Source organism: Apteryx rowi, unplaced genomic scaffold (assembly GCF_003343035.1).
Source record: "Apteryx rowi isolate R43461 unplaced genomic scaffold, aptRow1 scaffold_52, whole genome shotgun sequence".
NCBI classification, from domain to species: domain Eukaryota; kingdom Metazoa; phylum Chordata; class Aves; order Apterygiformes; family Apterygidae; genus Apteryx; species Apteryx rowi.
The window spans coordinates 818,697-841,320 of NW_020450783.1; the positions used below are offsets into that span (position 1 = coordinate 818,697).

A 22,624-nucleotide genomic window follows, 5' to 3' on the forward strand; every position below is an offset into this window, starting at 1 on the left:
CCACTTAAAAAGAAAGATTTTCAGCCTTTATCACTTCGTTTTTTATTTATTCTCTAATATTCAGAGGTACATATATTCACTCAGGAATTTGCAAAGAGGTTTTAGAATCCACAAGTTTTATTTTCTGTGACATGAGTCTATGCTTTTTTCAGATGCATTGCAGGAACTCCTCCTGTCAGATTAGCATGGTCTAGTAGTCTGCATCCAGGCTATGAAAAAAGCCTCTGAGCTCTATCCACATCTGATATTGAGTCCGTTGATCCTCTTCTCTTCAGGATGCTATGGATGACTGTGAATGCGTGTCCTTAATAACTAGCAGTATCCTCCAGAACAGTTCCTCTCTCCTTTCAAAATCCTGTTCCATAGATATTAAAATCCCATTTCTATGTTCATGGCCAAACTCATTCTCTTCTTCATGGTCTTTTTGTCAACAACTACCCGAAAGGCAGAGGGAATGGTTTTAGCAGCAGAAAAGTATCAGAATGGACAGAAGTTCTCACATAGACCTACCAGTCAGTAGCCTCAGGCTTCCTTTCCGTGGCAGCACCTTGGTGTGATTTTTACCATATCTTTAGACAATAAGTAGTCTCTGTGGCATTCTTACCTGAGTATTTTCCCCAAAGGATTATTTCATTACTTTGGTTTCCCTCTTTGTAAAACTGTGATGATGTTCTCTTCACAGGATTGAAGGAAGGGAGGTGAGGAATAGCTAGCATTTATCAGTGACTTGCAGATAAAAGCACTTTGTTTACATGTATATCATTTAGACTGCATGCTCTTGAGCACATATTGGTGCTCTACTCTATGTTTGAGAAACACCTAATTTAGGAGACTGCTGCAAAATGTTACAAAAATCACTAAGATGTGCATATTTTCAGAATTGAATCTTGCTTTCTGATATTTGAAGCATTTTGTAATTTGGAAATGTTCTGCACTATTCTTTTTTTCTTAACATTTTATTTTTATGTATTAGTGTTAATACATAGTGTTTTTATGGTCATACTAGAAGTCCCAGTAACATTTCTGGCTCGGTAGCTGTAAGTTCTGTATAAAGGTAGAAGAAAACACAATGCCATCTTTCAAGAATTATCTTACTGAATAGACAGACTGCCTACTCTCCACTGTTACCTTTCCCCACCAAATATCACTGATTTATGAATGAAAGTATCTGGAACCTGAAGTCCACAGTGTTTTTTATGCTTCCTTTATCAGTACTGAAAATAAAGGTTTTGCAGCTGGAATGAGCAAACAGTTCTGCTGAAAATACGTACGGTTCTTCCATAGTGATATTGGCTCTGTGGGGTTTTGTTAGTAACATGAGCAGATATGACTCAGAAGACACAGGGAGAACAGCTATGTTGTGTAGGAAGGTAAAAAACATTTTTACCAGTCCTTTGGCCATCATCACAATCAAGCTGCACTGCCTGCCTTTTCCTTGTTTCCTCCTTCCTCCTTGTTTCCTCCTTCCTCCTTGTTTCCTCCTTCCTCCTTGTTTCCTCCTTCCTCCTTGTTTCCTGTTTTCTGTTTTTCTGTTTTTTATCCCTCTTAGATGACCTTTGGATCTTGAGCTGGTATCCTGAATTGATCTTAAACAATCAACTTGAAATCCAAGAGACAGAGCAAATTAGCTGTCCTCAACAACCCGAGTTTTTCTTTCAGAGGGGCTGTGCTAATAAAGAGCTGGAAGAGCGTTTGCATGTGTGTAGAATATGAGCAGGAGCAATTCCACTGAGCAGCTTTTTCACCAAAGTCAGTAAAGAGAGACCCCAAACATAACCTTCTGAAATGCTGTAGTTTTTGGTTTTCCATAGACTGCAGATTGCTAGTTCAGGTTTATTCATGTTGTAATAGGCAAGATCAGAAGGGGTATTGCCTCTAGATATTATCTCAATTTGGCCAGATTTGGGCAATTTGCCTTTTTTGTTTTGTTTTGGTTTGGGGTTTTTTTGCTTTCTTCCATGGGGCAGTACACATACAGGGGCTCCAAGCAGGGAAAAACATAGTAGAAACTTGTTCTCAAAGTCAAATGCAGGACCAGGAGTGTGGCGAGGGGTGGGAAGGAGAAAGATCACACCTTCTTGGAGCCCCCTGAATTGCCCATTCTTCATTTTCTTTAAATGTTTTGCCAGTGCTCTCAAATCTGTTCCCTTCATCCTTGCTCCTTGTGTTTCTGTTGCTCTTGAGGGTCCTCTTCATCTTTCTCCACCCTCATGTTTTCAAAATTACTTGAGTCTGTTCCCCTTTGAGAAAATTTTCTAATTCTTGGCTGCAAAACCCCCTCTTTCTTTCAAACCCTTCAAGTAACCAGCTGCTTCCAGAAAACATCCCTGTGTTAATTTCCCTGAGAAATTGTTGCCCATGCCATCTTCTCTGAACTTTTATTGCATTGCTTTCAAGTTCTCTGTGGAAGGAGCCAGTTCTWACATGTTTGTGAAAGGCCATTTATACAGTCCACGGACAATAAATGACTAGACACAGTGTGTAGGCAATAAGTGCCATCTCTGTCAACTTTTCTGAATCCTTATCTTTATTTAACATATATCTTACATTTTGCTCTCATTTCTCTTGGTTTTTTGACTCTCTGTTTTAGTCACTTTCCCACATAATCTGTTAATATACATCACTAAAATTAAAATTATATTCTGTTAGACTAACATGAAAGTACTCATCAAGGTATAGAGGAGAAGTCACCTTTTGTAGTATACCCATAAAATGGTGTATTTCCGTAAAAGGATCGGATTTGTAGTCATTGTGTAAACGTGATTTAAGAGACTCGGGCTCCTTGCCACTGGAATTCTTTAGTGTTTTCCACCAACTTCACTAGGAGAAGGAGCTCATCCATAGTGGTGCTGACCAAGAACAGAGAATGTTATTTGCTGTCTGCTTGGAGAGCATCTTACTATTTGTTTCCTGATAATATTTGGTGTTTTGATGTCCATTCAGATTCCTTTTATCCAGATGTTCTGGGAACTTAAAACACATTTAGCTGTTACTTAGATCGGGTGTTTGCTTGGACCTCATATAAACCACTGCTTTTCTACAGGCTGTTAAAGAGAAACATTGTCCTTGCGAAAAACTCTAGAGAAATAACCGGGCTTGAAGTCTTGGGAAATCTTTTATATCCCTTGGTGCCCTCCCTCTTCCTTTCCCCTCCCCTGCCCTCATATACTCTCTGCAGTTTTAGCTTCTGAAGATGAAAATCTTACCCTGATAATGACTTGTGGGTATTACAGTCTTGGATAAACAATTTTGTCAAAATACAATTTTTTTAGGCTCTATTGGTCATATCAGGTTGTGTTGTAGTCATTTTCCAAGAAAACCCCTGAGGAGTCGCATACAATTCATCCAAAATGGTTTCCTCTCTGTGTTTGTTACTAATACTGTAGAGCTGATTAAGCATTCAAGTTATATATAAAAAAATTCTGTTCTTTTGCACTGCTCTAACTGGTTTTACTATAGAAAATTGGCCATAAAACCCGATGCCTTGTGCCGTTAGGATTGTATTAATTTCTGCGTTGTCCCAGTCCTCCTCCTGAAGTGTTCGCAGGAGGCTGGGAGGACTTGTGCTGCGGTTCGGGACGTGATGGGAACATGTTCTTCCGTGTGGCATCCGTGCTGTGCTGTCGGTGCCTGCCTCCATCACCGCCTGCCTCCATCACTGCCTGCCTCCGCCGCCTGCCGCCTGCCCCTGCCGCCTGCCCCTGCCGCCTGCCCGCCTCCTGCAGCCCGGCGCCGCCTCAGTGCCTGCGCCGACATGGCAATGGGAGGGGAGGGAGGCTGAGCAGAGCTGCCCGGGGACTGAATCCCACCTGCCTTTCGGAGCAGCCTGTGTGCGCAGCAGCACATGATACGGTTTTGCACAATACCCCGCTAATGCCCTAGTCAGCAGCTTCCCCAGGAAGGACTGTACTGCAGCAAATAACAGCAGTCTTCTGCGAGCCATAGGGAGTGCATGGAGCAGAGCTAAATTTGGAAGGCCAAAGCTTATTTCATGCAAGATTGTTAGAATTATTTGGGTTTCGAAGTGCGTGCTCGCACACATGTATGTATCGTTGGCCAGCTTTTCCACGTGACTCTGCTGGATTCAAATGCTGTTGTTATTTATAGATGGCAAAAGCAGTGATGGCATTATCTTTTAGCACTCCAGTCCTGAAATTATAGCACTTCTCTGCAGGGAGAGTGGGCCAGATGCCCTCTCTAAGAGTTGAGACAGGCTTCTCGTTTGTAAAAGTCTCTATGATGAGATAATCACAGAGTAACCTTTTCCCTCTTCCCCCTTTTTTTTATTTTCAGGTAAAGAAAAGAAAGGTATTGAAAAATTAATGTGGTCCATGATTTCTACTAGCGTTTTTGCTAGGTGCCTGTAAAAAAAAAAAGAAGTCATGTTAATTTTTTGCCTCTTCCCTATTCCCTAGCTAACCTATTTCTACCTATGTAAACCATGAACATTCCCTGAAGGCAAAGAAATTTCTAATCTGTCTAAAGCTAAAATTCATATTTAGGCTCCTAACTAAAAGGAGTCTGATGTTCACGACTGCCGCGTGCCTGTAGCTCTGACCATGTAGCCGAGGCACGTGGGAGCTCAGGGAAGCCGAGTGTCCGGAGCAGCGGCTGTGCCGGGAAACAGCTGGCCCCTTTCTGCCTCTGCAAACGCTGTAGCCTCCGTGCTGGGGCCGGGCCCTGGGCTGCATCAGGGAATTGATCTAGCTGGGAAAAAAACAAACAAACAAACAAAAAAACCTCCGCAAAAAGCCCGGGCAGGTTCGCAGGCTCGTCCCCCAAGCAGATGCCCCAGCAGAAGCGGGCAGGGTGCGAGAAGCCRCAGGGCCTGGGCGCAGGCAGCAGGAGGCAGGGCTACCTTAAGGCAGTACTGCTGCTCAACACTTTGTATCCTGAAAGTATGACCAAAGTAATCTGAAGATCAGGGTAGGTTTATTTAGATGTTGAATCTCGTTTCTCGTTTTAGGCCAATTTTAGTTCTTTGTCTGGTCATCATTGTAATAGAACATAGATGGGTTTACTAGTTTTGCTTTATTGGTAATAAAACAAATATAGTGCATGTCTTAAACAATATCATCATGCCTTAACAGGAGCATCCAGGGCTCACAAGTCCTGCTCATTTAACACAACCATATCTGAGCTGGAAAAAAATTTAATTCAGTAGGAGATTGTGATGTATTTTAAATTATATTTAAATTGTTATGTTGTCATATCAGTGATAATCTAAGACTATAAGCAATGCAAGGTTTGTGGGGAGAGGTAATATCTATTATTGGACCAACTGACACAGCTAGAAGAAACAAATTTTCAGGGTACACAAGTTTAAAATAGTTCCCAGGTTCCCAGTGCAGCTTGGGAACAATTATTTGGCATTTAACTTAGCTATGTTAATTGAATGTTAATTAATTAGGCAGTTCTCAAGAAAAGGTGATTGGTACCTGAGGAGCCGAGGAGGTTGTTAGTAAAGCAAAGATGACAGGATTTGTGGGGTTGGTGAGAGAGAAAAAGAGAAGCAATTACTACACAAGAAAACTAAAGCATTGATGGGGGGTAGAGATGGGAAACTTCGCCTTGTTGAAATTGCGGTGCATGCATACGTCTGCCTGCTCTGTATTGTTAGAACAGAAATAATTAAGTTAAAAACTCCTGTAGGCTGAGTTTCTCTTTGCTAATGTACTTCACCATTTTCATTTTCATGTTCAGCACAGAGAGAGAAAGAGAGATTATTTTATACACAGGTTTTTTTCAAAATGAAAAACAAGATTACAAGGATGTACTCAAAGTGTTTCCATCCTATTTCTGTTCAAGTACAAAAGTGTCTATAATGTGAAAAATGGTCCTACAGCCCCCAACTCTGAAAACTAACATTTTTTTCTTTAATATTTAAGAAGTTGGCAAAGGCTGTATTAAAATAATTGTACAAAAATAAAAAGTGTCTGAGAACACCTGATAAAATATAAAATATAAAATAATGTGAAATTAAAGTTAAGAGTGAGACTGCAAAACCAAAAAGCAACAGTTCCTAAAATAGCTTTTGGTCCTTCTCAGGAGTTCTGGCTGCACAATGTTAACTTTGAAACCATGCTTCTGCTATAAATTTTGGTTGTGTGGTTTTTGCGTTTTTTTCCCTCCATAAAAGCCTCTCCAGATGTTTTACAGTTGTTGTTTGAAAGGGTCCCTAGCAGGCGCTGGGAATGTGGGTGCAGAGCCATGACCCCCTGACGCGGTGGCCGCGGTTGCTCTCCCAGYGCGAGGGAGGTGTGTGATCCTCTGCTCTGCGGCTCCTTCTGTCACGGTCACGGTGACCTCCGGCGAGGCACCTGTTCTCAGTTTCTTTCATCTGTAAAACGTAGCCAGCAAGCCATGTATCTGGGCAGCCACTTTAGCAGTCCCTGCAGGAACTCTCCACTGTGCAACTGAAATGTTAAGTATTTTTTTCATTTCTTGTCTTTTTGAAATAATTAGAAATACAAGCCAGATTTAAATATTTTCCAGATGCAGGCTACTTGATTGAAATTCTTGTGTATGCAACCATAGATTCACAGGACTGTGAGAGACTTCAAGAAATTCTCTATGCCGTGCCCCCTTGCCTGAGGAATTCTGATGCCATTCTCATCAGATGTTTATAGGACCTTTTCTCAGCATCTCCATCATGGAGATACCTCTACTTACCCCTTCCTTATGAGGAGGATGGTCCAAATCCCTAGCCTGTGTCTTTTCTACCTCTTTGTAATTGAAGTTTATTATTTTTCAGCTTTTGCACTGTGGATATGGATAATATATTGTTACTTTGTGAATTAGTCTCAATTCCTGCTCTCAATCTTCCTGTCTTCTACAAAAAAGCAATCCACAAAACCCCAGTCCATGCAGTCTTTTCTTGCACTTTTCTTGCCTGTGCACCGCTGTCGCCCTCCAGTTGCTTTTGAGAAGTCCTGTCTTCAGAGTTGTTTCCCATCCTGTTGTCGTGAAGATGTGCAGTGTCATACTTTGTACTTGTCCTTACTGAACAGAGTTTCAGACCATTTCTCCAATTTGTCATGCTGATTTTAACATTAAACTTCTGCAGTGGACTGACACTTCCTTCCAGGTTGTGCCATCTGTAAATCAAACAAGAATATTTTCTAACACTTTATCCATATCACAAATATCCATAAATGAAATAGAAATATCAGATCCAGAACAGACTCCTGCAAAAACCTTATAATCCTTATTCTTATTTCTGACCATTGGTTTAATTGTTCTGTAAGCTCAAGTTTCAAGCCATCCTCTGTTGTTTTCACCTAAATGTTATTTCCCGTGTTTATTTGTAAGAATATCATGTAAAGCAGTGTTGAAGCCTCACTAAAATCAAACAAAATCAAACAACTCTGTCCTCAAGGTCTGCATTCTCCAGCAAAAAGAAAGTACAGAAGTGTGATGTGATTTGTTCCTGACAAATCCATGTTGGTTCTTACTCATTTTTTACTTTCCTCTTGGTCCTCGTGAATACTTTGGGTTATTTTTCCTCAATAGGAAACTGTAGTTAGGCTGATGGGCCTCTAACTCTGCAGTTCTTTCTTTTCCTTTTTTGAAGACTAGATTTTCCGTTTTCTAGACTTTCATAGTGGTACTGATTGTGCATGGATTCCCTGTGTTGAAAACCATGGTTAAATGTCTATGGTATTTTTTTTCTAGCACTTGTTAGTATAAATAAAGCTTCTTAGGTAGCTCAGGGATTGTTTGCAGTAGTACTTGGAGGGCTCAGGATTGATGAAGTGACACTGAGCCTCTCACCTGGAGGTCACCAGTTTGAATCCAGCCAAAGATGAGCTGAAGTAAGTCATTTCCATTTTTCAGATGCTTGTGTTATGTATAAAATCTGCTGCTGACTAGACCGGGCATTACAAAGTAAAATCATGCAGCAGTAATGAAAGACACTGTTGTTAGAAATCTAGGCAGTGGAACCAATAATTGGATGAGTAAGAAAATAAGCAGTCTAATGCTATTTGAGTGTCTTTCTTTTGGAAAGTCATATCCAAGATTCACTCACTGGTGGCCTTTCACCAGCTTTGTCTTCTCTTCATAATGGTTGATGTTTTCAGATGTAGCAATGTGAGTACAGCAAAGCCTAAATGAGATGCTGATGTATTTTATCTGGATCCATGTAGTGTTTAGTGTTTGCCAAATTGAGCCATTGTTGCTGTGTTTTGTAATGTATTACTTTAAAGTTAATGTAGTGAATCTGGTAAGATGCTCTGCCAAGTTTTGGCAAGTATAGAATGAAATTGGGGAATCCCAAATGCACTGAAGTCACGGGATAAGGATAGCAGTGCTTGAATCTGTGTTTCCAGTCTTTCCTATTCCAACTGGCAAAAGCTTTTGGGGCAGCCTATATGTGCGTCTTGAGAGGTATTTATGAAGAGCTGAAGGGATGCCAAGACAAGCTGGACCCATATTCAGGACCAGACTTGTACACTGTGGCATTCCCATGCAGCAGAATTGAAAGTGCATGTTAGATAACTCTCAGGTTTACAATAAGGTTTTTATTGAATAAAACCTCTGTTAATTAATTTGATATTACATTTAGTTTAATTTAGGCATTCCCCACATTATCTATTTTGCTACGAACCTGTGTGGTGTTTGTTTTTTAATAATAATACATAATTGCGTTACAGATCCTACTGGGGCAAAGAGGGATATTTCTGCAGGACACAGCTGTGGCTTTGGTAATTACAGAGGCTTTTGGTGATAAAGGATGTGACTTAGATATTTGCAGTAGAAACACATATCATAAAATATTTCACAGTGTTGAATCATCGCTTTTGTCTTTACTTTTCATTTAAGATTAGCAGGGTGGTTTATGCCTTCCAGAACTGCGGTTTCAGCCAGGCTGCAGATCCGGGCAGGCGCCTTGTTTGCTCTACCAGCAAATTCAATTTTACAAAATTTTTTTTTTGCAGTCACAGAGACTAGCACTTTATTTAAATGTGTTCATTTGAAGATGAAACCAAAGATTCAACTTGCTCTCCTCACCGCTCTACTCGGGGAGCAGTTTTGTGTTGGTGCTTTTTAACTTCAGATAAAATCAGGCAGTTTAATCCAACCCATTTACTCTAACTTGCCGGATTTTGCCTGATGGAGAGCAGCGAGCACAGCCATCAGCTGCTCCAGAAGCGCAGCCAGCTGGGGTGTGTGCCTCCTGGGACAGGTAGGAGCAAACACCTGGGAGCGAGCACCGCCGCTCTGCCGCGGGCCCTGCATGCAGCCGGAGGCTCGGAGCTGGCAGGAGGGCTGGCCTCCCCGGGAAGCGCCGTGGGAGCGGAGCCGTGCGGGACCAGCCAGGCGGCTGGAAAACGATGACCTCTGCTTTGTAGCTGGCGTTACACGGCTTTTGTGCTCGCAGTGGCGAGGCAGGGGCTTGTGCAATGGCAGGGGTAGCGCTCGGCTGCCCGAAGGTTAGGACACGTAAGCAGAGCCTCCAACGAACTGAGAGGAGGGGAAAGCACACCCGCGCACGTGCCAAGTCTCCTTTAATGGCGAGTTAGGTCCTCTCTGCTTTGTGGCCTTGCCTTCCTGCGCCGCCCGGCTCTCCGGCGGGTTAGTCGGCCAAGGCCAGGCTCCGCYGGAGAGCGTGAGGAGGGCTGCGGGAAAATCGACCCGTGAAATAGTTTGGGGCCACCAATGGCTCGTCTCCTTCTCCATTTACCAGCTCGTCAAAAACATGTTTTAAAACAAGAGGAAAGCATCTGATTTTACTCTTTCCCAGAACTGTGGACAAAGATTCTATCATTTTCATGCCATTGAAATTATTTTTCTAATGTTACAGCACACTGAGCATTAACTAGTTAACACTCATTGTTTTTATATATTTCCAAACAGTGTATTTTCTGCATTCTTCTGTGTAAAGAGAAGGACATTCTTAAATAACCAGGACAGTACTTATTTCCCCTCCCTTCCCTCCACTGCTTCCCTTCATACCCCACCAAATTATCTCTCTGACTGATTTATAAAAACTGTATGTAGATTGCAGGCTGCACAGCAGAGGATACAGAGCCCTTGTTGGCTCTGTATTCTATTTATAAGGGATTCCCTATATAAAAAATATGAATCTGTTTCTAAAAGCATAATAAAATTAATGGATACAATCTGGGGGAAAATGCTGGATTTTCTTACATATGCTGCAAAAATCTTATCAGCCAAATGTATTTCTTTCTGAAATGAAATCAAAAACAAGGCAGAGAGATGGTGCTGAACAGATAGTTTGCTCCAGATCAAACTCGTTCTTTTTTTCCCCTAATATTTTCATTGCAGTGAGTAAGAAATACAGGTCTGCCAGTCTGCCTATTGAACTATCTACTGCAGCTTAACTGCAGCAAGGCAACGGTAATCCTATTGTGCTCCTCCAGCAGTCTCCTGGGAAGCAGAAGGCATTGAAATTACTGAGCTGTTGTCCTATCCCCTCCTCACCTGTCTTTGTAGCTGTAAATATAGTGTCTGCCTGTAAATAACAGTTTGCTGCACCTTTAAGCACGTTYCCTAACAAGAGGCGGTGATTTACCGAGGTGATAAGCTGTAACTAATACTAGGGTATCATAATAGGTAAATAGATTAGCACCATGCTTCTCTGTATTTTGCTTTCTAGGGAGCCCACTGGCTCATTCACTCGCAGATGCTTAGTACAGCACTTTGCGATGCGTTGAGTTAAATCAGTCAGTCCCAGGATTGTAGCTATTGATGGTGGTGTGTATACAGCTAATGAAATGCATTAGTGAATCCATCGGGCAGCATCGATTGTTCGGCCTATTTTCCTTTCCCTTTCTGTTCCCTTCCCCAGCAAGGATTATAATGGACTGTACCCAATACTCAATACCATGGCTATATACCATACTTCAAGGTGCATCATCATCATCCATCATTTACTCGTTGGTTTGTGCATGCAGGTGCACCAGAAGCATTTGTAGTCAGGATGTAAGAAACGGAGCGTCGGGCCGGCCTTTCTCCGTGGATTTTCCCCAACTTGAGCTAATTGTTTTTTCTTTCTGAAGAGTCTGGTGTTTTCTGAAGGCAGTTGATTTTAATTAGCCAAAGCACYGTTTCGCTGCCCCATGTTAATGGCTTTACCCCCCCGTGCATGTGCAGAGCCTCCTCCAGCCCCAGCGTAGTGCCGCGAGCAGGGGCCCTTGGGGCCGAGCCCGGCTCCCCGGACCCGCTTGGCTGCTCGAGCCGAGCGAGGCTCCGGAGCGCCGCTCRCCGAGCCGTCTGCCCCGCGGTGGGTCTCTGCTCTGCCCTGCCCTGCGCCGCGCTGCCCTGCTCGCCTCACAGGGCGGCCGTCGGTGCCGCCAGGCTGTGCCTTTCCCCTCTCGCGGCCCCGCTACGCGGCCTTGGGCGCCCCACGCCGAAACAGCGCTCCTCCTGACCACTGCCGGGCCTGGGAACGCTCGCTTTTGCTCCGAGGCGTTTTGATTTGTAAATACACAGTGCTTGGATCAAATGCACTGCAGTGTGTTTGGTGGAAATCTTTTCTTTTTTTTCTTTTTTTTCTTTTTTTTTATCCCGTATAACAGTTTTTCAGCACAAAAGGACCCTAACAGGAAATGAACAATATCAGGGGATGTTGCCAATTCTAATAATTGTGTCRCAAATCTTGTGATATTTGGCAAGTTCTTAAAGACCTGGCTCCTAGAGGCAAGGGATTAAATAACAATTGCTTCCTTTCTCTTTCAAGCAAAGCTTAGCTCTGTGGTTGCAAAGAAATGCTTGAAATGTGACTCAAGCTGAAGGAAAATAAATTCTCTGCCTTCCCCCCTCTTGCCTTCCCTCAAGCTCCCAGCGTATGCATGGTCAGGTTGTTTTATGGTTTTTAAATGAAAGTGTTTAAAACTATTGGAGGCATCCAGGAGGTCACCRGGTGTGGCCAGCTCTGTGTGTGTGTGTGTATTTGTAAGTGTTTTTAAGGAGAAGTTGGTCACATTTTGTACTCAGACACGCTCATGCAACTTTGCGCCCTCGCTAGAGAGAGAAGAAAGGAAAATGGGGCTGGGTGGCAGGAAGCTGAATACCTCTGAGCGGATATTTTCTCACTTCCTTTGGAAACCCCTTTGGCTACTTATAATTGAAATTTCTCCTATTTATAATTTTTCAGTTTTTCTCCATTTCATAAATGCAGAGACCGCAGCTGCTCATTTCGGTGTTGGTTGCTTTAACATAGTCGTTGTTAGCAAATCGGTATTGATTTATTCCTATGAAAATACATCAGTGTTTAAAGTAAAATGCAATCTCATTAAGAATGTTACAGGTTTTGCAAATAGAGAAAAGTAGGTCAAATATTGCAGCAATCAACCCAGAGTGTGTCCCTTTAAGCAAAATAAATGTGTGAATACACTTAAACTGTCAGCATGTCATTTGATTGCCATTATTATGCATCTTTTGGCATGAGCTGGCAAAGCCCTCTGTGACTGAACATTGGATGAAAATGTCAATTCTGGTATCTTAACCAGGCTGTATTTTACACTTGTACTGTGTGCRGGGAGAGGGTGCCTCTCTGAAGAATTTTTGTTTCCCCCATTGCAACAGTTGACTTGAACTTAAGCGGGAAAGCCCCGTTATTGTATGCAAGGGGCACTGTAGCAATGCAGCACAGGAGCACGATTTAAATCTGATCATTAGACTGCCGCAGCAAGAGGCTGTGAGAGACGGTGTGGATTGTCCATCTGCAAAATCTGTGCTCCTGTTTTACAAGGAGGAGGGGTGGAGGGGGGAGAAAAGCAGCTGCTTGGCTGTGCTGTGAGAGGGAGAGACTGACTGTTGGCACCATCTGTAGCTGTCCTTTGTGCTTGCTGCTTTATCTGTTCATTATAGTATGATACTGAATTTCTCGTGCTTTGAGTGTAAATGAGTTGAGATATGCCTAATACTGTCAGCATAAAAAGCAGTAACTAAGTACACTAAAGATGAATAGTGTAATCTGTAAATTCATTTTCAGTTTGTTTCATCTTACTTGAATAGCACAGGAAGTCATGTTCTCCAGAACCCAGCTGTACCAGATGTGTGTGTGGTGGGTATTCATCTTCCCAAACGGGGAGCAAGCCAGTACCAGTGGAGGTAGATGGGGTGAGGAAGAGGGAAGGGTGTTCCAGCATTGCAAGCAAATGAGAGCAAAACCCTTCAGCCCGTTCTTGCTCCAGCTTCGGCAGGGGGACAGAGATGAAGCAGTGTTTCTTAAGTCGGCTGCAAGCTGATCTGTTTTCATTGCATGCACAAACAGCAATGCAGGGAAGGGAGCGATTATTATACATGGTACATGAGTTGAAACGTCCCGGGGGAGGAAAGGTTAAACCTCTCGGTAATGAGTGCTGTGATAGGTATGAGTAAATTTGTTACGTTTTATACCTTCGGTCTCTTAGTTTCTAAAAACATGAGTACGCTGCAGATAACTTGTAGAACGTAACTGTCTACCTTATCGTGAGGGCCTCTTTGTTCTTTGACAGTTTACATTTCACCTTTATAAACATGTGTATTGGACATTAGTAGTAATAATAATAACTCATTAATATCTTTTCTTATCTGCACCTCACCAAAGCCATGTTATCTCTTTGGCATATTCCTTTTCCAGGAGTTGCTCTGCGTCTTTTTGAAGCTGGAATGGCTTTTGTTTGCAGATCCATGTCCTCAGACTCATTAGGTTGTTGCTTTTTATCTTACTTGTCAAGAGCATATACGTGTGCGTGAGGAACAGCTCCCTCCTCACATCAAAGCCCCATTTAAGATGGACGATTTCCATTTGACACCGTCGTAATTACACTCAGCTGTGGAAGTGCTCAGCATCCACTGTTATTTTGACATGGCTGCGTCTCGCGTTCRGCAGAGCGCGTGGTTCGTTTTGCTCAGAGCTCGAGTGGCCGCAGCGTGCGTGGAGGAGCCCTGCGCGGCGGGGATTTTTGTCTCCCGGCGCCTCGGAAAGGGGGGGCTTTGTCACTGGCGCTTTGGTAATGATGTGCCAGGGATAAAAGGTGAGTATAATGTGATCAAATGCTTGTTGACAGATCCCTTGGCTAATAGAGAAGCAGCTCAGACTGACACTCGTTGCTGCAACATTTCAGAGAGCTCAAGGGGAACGCTTTCTGCAGGCTACATGCGAGGCCAGCAACTTCAGAGTGACCGTATTTAGTTACGTAAAGAAGCGGTGTCCCCTTTTCTTCATAGCACAGCACTAAAATGCTTCCCTAAACACCACTCTTGAGCTTCCATCTGATAAATGCAATAAAGTGCTACACCTCCTTTGTCCTAAAGTGTAATTAATTCACAAGAATGGTATGGGCTTTGATGTTTTTCTTGTCCTACCATTAAACATCTAAAAAATTCCAGTTGCTTCTTCTAATACTGAAAAAATCGTATTTGTGGGTGTTCTTATTTTTTTCTAAAAATATGACTTTACAATTAGTCCCTTTGGAAATTGTTGTAATAATTATCTGTTAACAGATACCTTTGAGTATCACCTGGAAATAGAAGGTGGTGTACCCAGAAATGACACTTTGCTATTGCTTATGATTATGGTATTAGATTAAAACATAACCGTTAGAAAAACAACCATTGAAAATAAAAGTCCCGATTTTAGAGAATTCTGCACTTGTCTTGTTTAAACCAGCAAGCCTAAAATGACATTTTAGAGCTTTCTTACGTTAAACCAGTCTGGCAGTTTGGTTTTTGAGTGGTCTTCTGGTTCTCACCTTCTAACACAGTCTGTTGATTTGTTTTGGCTTCCTAACACCTCAGGRAAGTGCTTAGTTAGAAAATTAGATACCAAACATTTTACTGTTATGAGGTTTTTGTAAAGCCTACTTTAAAGAAGGAAAAACCCCAAGCACTTCCGCTTGAGAACGCTACTTGGAGCGCAGCGTTTGCGCTTGGCCTGCGCTCTGTTCCGGGGGAAGGCTTCGCCCTTGCCGCAGCCCCCGCGGAGGCGGCCCTGGAACGGGCAGGGCRGTGGCTCAGGTGTTGCCGGCGACTCGGCGGTGGCGTCTTGGCCGGCTGCAGTCGCGGGCGCCAGGTTTCAGCCCTGCTCACCTCCACGGGCTCTGTTCCTTGCAAAGGACGTGGGCTTTGTAACGTGGGCTGGCGTTTTCGAGTGTGGGTGCCTAAGGGAAAGGCCACGTTTCCGGAGATAATGAACCCTCTCATGTCTTCAGAGGGAGTTGCAAGCTGTTAGTCTCTCTAGGAAATCTCTGCCTATCGTAGTTCATACGCATGGTTTTTCTGTAAGCACAGAAGCACCCTCATTGACCAGAAGATTAGTCACATAATGGAAATGCACATTTAGGGGTTGTGCTGGTTTAGATATAGATTTAAGTGCTTAACTTTATAAACATACCTTTGTGTGGCCATGTTATCTTGTTTATCTGTGCAAGACTAGTAGCTAATAGTAGTTTTGGAAATGTATTTCAGCACATGGGTTTCTCTTCATGTTTTCTCCAATTAAGCTATTGCACAAAAATAGCTAAACAAAAAGGAAATCTTCTTGTTCTTTGCTCCCCTCTGCAAATGATGTTTTCTGTATGGTTTTGTTATGTTTCTATGAGTGTGAAATGAATTCTTCTGCATCTTTTGTCATTCATAACAGCTATCCCACGACTTGTCCCTCATCCATTCTTCATCTCTTTGCTGCTCAGTCAGACAAGTTCTCTCGTGCCTCCTGGGCTGTGCAGAATGTTTGTAACTTGTGTAAAAACATTATAATGATAGCGTAGGGCAATTACAGACTCAATTTGATAGGATAATAATGTGAGTGGTGGTTCACGGACAGGCTTTTCACTCCTGGGGTTTGTCTGTTCAGTTTGTGACTCTTGTAGTTACAGTAGCTTGCATCCGCACTCGGCTGTACTGGATATTCAGTTGGGCACTTACTGACATTTTGTTCTGTTTGCACAGCGCTGCTCTCATCGTGGTGTGAGGAGCTGGGACGGCTCTTGCTGCTTCGCCACCAGAAAAGCCGGCAGAACGATCCTCCAGGGAAGCTACCCATGCAACCCCCCATGAACTCTATGAGCTCCATGAAACCCACCCTCTCTCATAGGTGAGTCTCACCCCACTCTGTAGGAGTGGAAGCATGTATACATGGGGTACGTGACAGATCTTTTAATTGAAGTGCTTATTACCATTGACAGAGGTAGCTACACCATTTCATGCAGTGAACAGCACTATGGACAACAGGGGATCTAGAATTGCAGCAAGCACTAAATAAGTTTGGTTTCTGTCTTTGCTGTTACCCAGTGCATAGTGAAAAGACACCTCCRTCTTCAAACCTGTGCTCAGGTCTAGCAGACTCAGCTTTCATACTGAAGGTTGTGCCCTAAGGAGAAATTTCTACAACATATCTCTCACCAGACATTTTCCTACTGCTTAAATAAAAGTGGCTTTTCTTGAGGTTGAAAACATTTCACTGATGTTCCAWTTTGTAAGTTGCGTTAGAAATGCTGTGCTAGAGCAAAGCAATTGTWTATTGGGCATAGCCATAAACAGCCTATACCACCTTCTATCGGGTGAGGGTCACATGTCTTCTCCTCAGAGCCTAGATCGAGGCAGAAGCTGGAGAATAAGTACAGACAAGGTCAATARTATCACAATAATCATAATAATATAAATTGTTTTTAAGCAAAATGTAGGGTACTTTTGTTACTAAAGGATTATAACACCATCGATGAGGCTAAATGTTTGTTTAGATTCCCTGTACCTAGATACTATCATAGTATAATACAACTTGAATGTTCATGTTAGAATGGGGTTTAAGGATTTGACTCATCTTTGTACCAGTGCATTTGRATCTGGGAATTCAGGTCTTGAAAACRCTTTTTCTTCCCTCCCTCTCCCCTATATTTTTGTTCTATTTATGGGAAAATCATGGGACCTCAATGCCTTTTATTATAGTACTTGACAATAAAATCCTTTTCTCATACAACTAATCTCACAGACTTTTCACAGCACCTGGATTGCTTATTTTTTCAGTTGCTTATGAAATGATTGGGTATAAACATGCTTATAAAAATGAGAAAATCTTCTGCTCTAAAATAACTTATTTTTACACTTGGGAGAAGCTTTGCAGAAGCCAAGGTGGAATTAGTGGTCAATCTGCTTAGAAACATGTGGTGCAGTGTATACACACCCTTAGGTATATTTTCTGTAGTTTTTAGGTACTTGCTTCTCATCTGACCTTTTAGCATCTGTTCCCCTACTGTTTATAGAGTAAGGATGAAAGCACTGTCCTATCTCACAGAGGCCATGTATTATATTATTAGTTAAGATAGACACATTTCTTCTTCCTTCATGGCAGTTCTCCGCTGAAACACTGTCACATGACAAAGTATAAATTCTCCCTCTTGCTAAACCCTCTACCAGCATATCTGGCAATGCCAGGTTATCCAGTTTTCTACCTAATAGTAGAACATCCTCTCTAGTATCAGGCAATCCCTATGAGTTTCTCTTGAGTATTGACCTTGAAATGCTTTACTGAAGAAGATGCTGGGAGTCAGCTCTAAGTTAGTGCTGCTACCTATGAGATACCCCTCTAGCAACATTACTTCTGTGGCATAACCCCTTATCTACAATAGCTGCAGCAACATCTTGGGGATTTGGAATACCTGCTAGCTATGGAGCTGCTTCCTTGTGAGCTGCTGCCTCATCTGTAATTTGGGCTGTACCCTGACTGCTTCAAATGATCTCAGGTGGTACATTACGATGAGACATCTTGTGGCGCTCCGACTTTTTTCCAGATGGAATTGTCTGTTTTCATGGAAGTTTTATAATGGTCCTGTAAGACAGCAGTGAAGTGTGGGGTGGGGAAGAACTGAGTTTTCTGTTTGTTTGAATAAAGCAGAAGATGAAAAGCTATTAAGTATAATCCCAGTTATAAAGTTGTTGATGAGACAACATTTGTATCTGTATTAGATTATGTTTAGGTCAAAAGCTTAGTGTTAAAAGTTCACAGCATCTCAAAGCTTACATTCACAAGGCTTTTGTGTGAATCCAAACCAGAAAAATATATGTTGTGTATTTCCTACGAGAAATTAAGGTAGCCAGCTGCTTTGTAAGGTTCATAAAAACATTAGATGTGAGGTTAGAACAGAGCATATACAGTTGCCTTATATAGATTAACAAAGGGAATATAGGATATATGTCAACTGCTGAATATTACTGGATGAGAAAAAGGCTTCCCCTGTAGTCAGACTGTCTTGAAGTACTTAAAACAGGGATTCTTCTGCTGTTGTTTTTACTAGCAATGAAATTACTAATAACTCTAGTCATGGACTAGAATCCCATTATATTGCCACTRCAGAAACACAACTGTGTTGTCTCAAAGTTGAAATTTGCCTCCATTAGTTATAATAAATTCTGACTCAAGAATGTATYACAATAATCTGAATTTAAGGATTCATATTTAAAACACTATAGACACATACATTATAAGGAATTCAGGGTTTTTTTATTTTGAAAAAGTGAATTGAGTTGTGGGAGAAAACTGAAGTAGACAGATCAACAAGGGCTTTGACAGTGACAGTATTGGTCAAACATACTTACAGAGAGCAGAATACATGGCATACAGAGATTTGCATACACGCAAAAAATGCTTACAGGATTAGAAACTGTCTTGTGCTAATTTATTTTTTAATTCAGTGTTTTCCATTAACAATAGAGTGATCAAATGTTAAATCACTATGCGGGTTGCATATATAACACAGAATTCAGTGAAATACCCRTGAAGGAAAGGAAAAGATACCGTTCCCTGTGTCCTAATGCCGGATGGGTAGTTAGGCTGCAAACCCCTTGGGATAGGCGCCATGCTTTGCGTGTGCCTGCTGTGCTTTATGAACACAGTGAGCACTGGAGTCTCAAAGAGCRACTCAGTTCTTCTCTCTGCTAAAGTCTGTGCAGTGCAATAATAGTTAGCTCAAAACTGAATGTGAGATTCATTCAGTTCTTAGACTCTTTTTACTGATTCATGTGGGTAAACTTTATTCCTCTGCTGAGGACCAGTATGAGACCTATCCACCTCCTAAATCCTGTATAACTTCTAATTTAAGTCCTACTTAAAGGATTTACGGGGGACTTCAGGAGAGCCTGTAGTCTTTGGGCTGGCCTTCTGCATGGGGTGGAAGTTCGTGCTTTCAGACTCGCAGGGAGTAGTGTAACTTCTTTGTATTACATGTTTCAAATCTGTCATAATGTCTGTAAGAACAGATACTACTCAAGGTGGTTAACTTAATATTTATAAGGTACTTTAAGATCTCTGGCAAGTGATGTTACGTAAGTACAAATTATTGTCATTTTAATGCCTTCTTTTACTTTGATCAAGTCCCCACTTAACACTTTATTGCATTACGTGGTGGACTTTGTTACACATGGATCAAATTGAATCTTGATTTGAAGGGGCACAGTTCCTGTCAAGGTCAGTGGGAGTTGCACCCTAATTCAGTGTAAGATGGATCAGACCCATCCAAGTGCTAGGGGGCTTTTCATCACTTGCGCAGCTTGTAATAATGCTTACTTTGTCAATGTACACACCTGAAAATACACAGCCATTCRCTGTAGTCTGCTCTGTTTTCATGAGTATTCTTTGGGTTCATATTATCTTCTCTCTCATTACAAATTTTGGTCTTCCATATTAATTAATTAATTGGCAGCTGTCTTGCAGCTAGTGACTGAATAATACTAATTTCTGCATAGGGCAGTCAAGATTGATTAAAGTACAAAGATAGTTATTTTTAATACAAATTACTTTGTGTCAGAGATTTTGATAAAATTAAAGAGTAGATCAAATTAAATAGTAATTCAATATTATAGTAGGTGCTTTATTTGTTATTATTATTGTTTTATGTTCAGGTAATTGCTATAAATACCATTTATTGGTTAGACTTGCTTTACAAGGGTGCCTGTTGTTAGTGTTTGTCTTGTCCCTTTCTTCTCCAATTTAAACCTAACTAACAGCTGAGCGTACAGTACTGGTAGGGGCTCTTGGAAGAGAATTACAGCTCTGCATCTGAATTTTTACTGGATGGTTCGGATCCTCTCCTGTGCATGGTCTGTTACGAATCAGAAGTCATCCAGCTCTAACAGACAGGTAGAAACTTTTTCAAAGTTTCTGCAAAGGTTGCTGCCTTTTCAGTTTTGCCATCATAGGCAGTTTTGGCTGACAGTGATAGTCACTTTTAAAATGTCTGGATTAGGGAAATGGTTAAAGTGAAAGGTCAGGTGCAGTGTGCAGTCTCTTATGAAAACAAGGCTGTTGTGCACRTCCTACACCTCAGTTTGCAGCTGGGGATCCCATCATTACTGCATGTAGTGTACAGGAACAATCTTTGCAAAAGAATTCAGTACCATTAAGGGGAAAAATAAGATTATTTCTAAGTCTTTTCATCTTTTTGTTTGTGAAATTATGAAATAAATGTAAGTAGGGACTGAGCAGATAGTAAATCCTAATATAAGAGAATACACCCAGTAAAGCAACCTGTGTTACTCCTGATTTTGCAAGAGCAGTCTCTTTTTCCTGCTGTCTTTCAAACCAAGGAGAAGTGTTAAAATCCACCATCAGGAAAAAACAAGGGAAAAGTTCAGAATCCCAAAAGTTTCTGCAAAAATAACATTACATAAAGGAAAACCAACACAAAACTTGTTCAGAACAGTGTTAAGTAAGGCCAGCTCCATAGACTATAAGCACTGTAAAAACAAAATTGTAGTGGCTTGAGAATACTTTCCCCAGACTCTTCGTCCATCTCGCCCTCTGAGACCACTGTTAATGTTAGATTCAGCACACACTGTTATTGTGCGGAGGAACTGGAAGAAAACCTTGAAAGAACATGGGAGCTAAAAGCTCCAAGATTGGTACTCTCTAGCTGAAAGCTGATTGTGTGTAACCACTGGCTGTTAATAATTAAACTTGTATCACTTTTATGTGAAAAGTTTGCATTTCATTTCAGGTGAGATAATTTTGTGGTAAGTTCTTGTGGCAAAAGGAGAGACTGAGAGACATAAACTCTGAAAAMAATAATGGGCAGCTTAAATTCTCTTCAAATATATATTCGTCATATGCTGTGCAAGAGGTTTAGGACAAGGATGATCTTTCTCATTTATTGTGTGTGCAGCACCTTGCACGTGTCAAAACAGGGCTTCTGTATTGATTAGAGAGTCAGAGTAGTGCTACTGCAAGAGGTGTAGTATACTGCTAATGTACTTTCTGTGTTGTTATCTGATAAGTACATGTAAGTGTTATATATGCTTAAGAGGTTTTTTTCTCTAAGCTTTGTGTATATTAGATAAAAAGTTTGGGGTTTGTCTTGTGAAATTTTGTTTTTATTAAAAAGTGTCAGCTGATATTTTAAAAATCCTGATAAAGACTAGGCAAATATTATTTAAAGTACGTTTGCTGACTGAGGCAAAATCTGACCTTCTCAGGCTTTGCCCTGTCTATACCAGTTTTTAAAATATTGTAACTAGCATTTTTGGAAAAGCAATTTTCATCCTAGTGTTTGGGGCATATGAAACAGCCGATTTCTAAAAATGTCTGATTGATTGTAATTTACTGTTTAGCAATTATCACAGTAGTATAACGCTCTTTACATGGGGGCTGCTTTCAAAAGCAGATGGTGTGTGCTGAGCCCAGGTGATCTTGCTCTTCCGGTGTGTTGGGAAGGTTCCCTCTGTCACTGGTTCTCAGGGAAACCAACACATCTGTGATGGCACTGGAGTTAAAAATCATTCAGCTGTGGCAACATCCCTAGTTTTTACCAGTTTTGACTGTCAGCGTGATAACCGTGTGGTGACACTGAAAGCTACACTTCGCCTAGCTATTTGATGCAAAACTCATTAAAATCATTGGGAGGCTTTTAAGTGAATTGAGTACCTTTGGCTCGGGAACATCAGACTCAAGTCAACAGCGCTCTTCAACCGCTACAGCGTTAGGTCCAAGTGTTAGGTTCAGCTTCCCTTTCCAAAGGCATAAGGGCTAGGGAGGGACGGCTGGCGGCTCGCAGCACGCCGTGGGTGCGAGGGGCCGTGCGCGGGGTGCCGTGCGCGGGAGTCCGCGTCACCGGCGCTGCGCTCCGGCCCGGCGGGCAGGCAGTGACATGGGCTCCAAGCAGGGAGGCAGCTGCACAGGCTGCCTGCGCCTTCAAATTTCAGAGGAGCGGAAAAAATAAATCTCCGGCATAAATGGTGTCAAATGCGTTTGGTTTTTGGATTTTTGTTCTTTTTGGATAATTTGGCAACAGTAACACAGATGTGTTTTGTTGCATTTTGGGTTTGTTTGTTTGTTTTGCCTAGAACCTGATGTTTTTCTTGATGCCTTTTCTTTGCAAATATCTTTAATTCATTTAGATGAAAATAGGACAGCATTTCTCTGTAAGAAGGTAATGGTAAAAGAGGTAGATTCCTGATATACGACTTTGTCATTGTTTTATTCCCGCTGTTCCCATACTTGGGTTGTCAAGCCTCTTTCCGTATCGCAGCGGGAAGGGGAGGAAGCGGTCGTTACCAGCGGCAGCGGCGGAGAGCTTTCCTAGCGCTTTTCCCAGCGCGGGGGGAAGCGCTCGCCGCCGGCACCAGGCAGAGCAGCAAAGCCGCTGGAGCGGCGGGATGCGGCGGGATGCGGCCGGCTGCGGGG

The 22,624-nt window shown here is 42.0% G+C and overlaps 1 protein-coding gene across 4 annotated transcripts in view; it reads left to right on the forward strand.

Annotated features, from left to right (window-relative positions):
• ZMIZ1 (zinc finger MIZ-type containing 1) overlaps nt 1-22,624 on the forward strand; it is a 170,070-nt gene that overhangs the window by 100,642 nt on the left and 46,804 nt on the right. For all 4 annotated transcript variants that reach the window (XR_003255869.1, XM_026080420.1, XM_026080421.1 and 1 more), the window contains one exon: nt 15,904-16,048. Coding sequence is in view for 3 of the 4 variants with exons in the window: in XM_026080420.1 (XP_025936205.1) it covers nt 15,904-16,048 (145 nt within the window). In the remaining variant the exon portion in view is untranslated. The remainder of the gene's footprint in view (nt 1-15,903; nt 16,049-22,624) is intronic.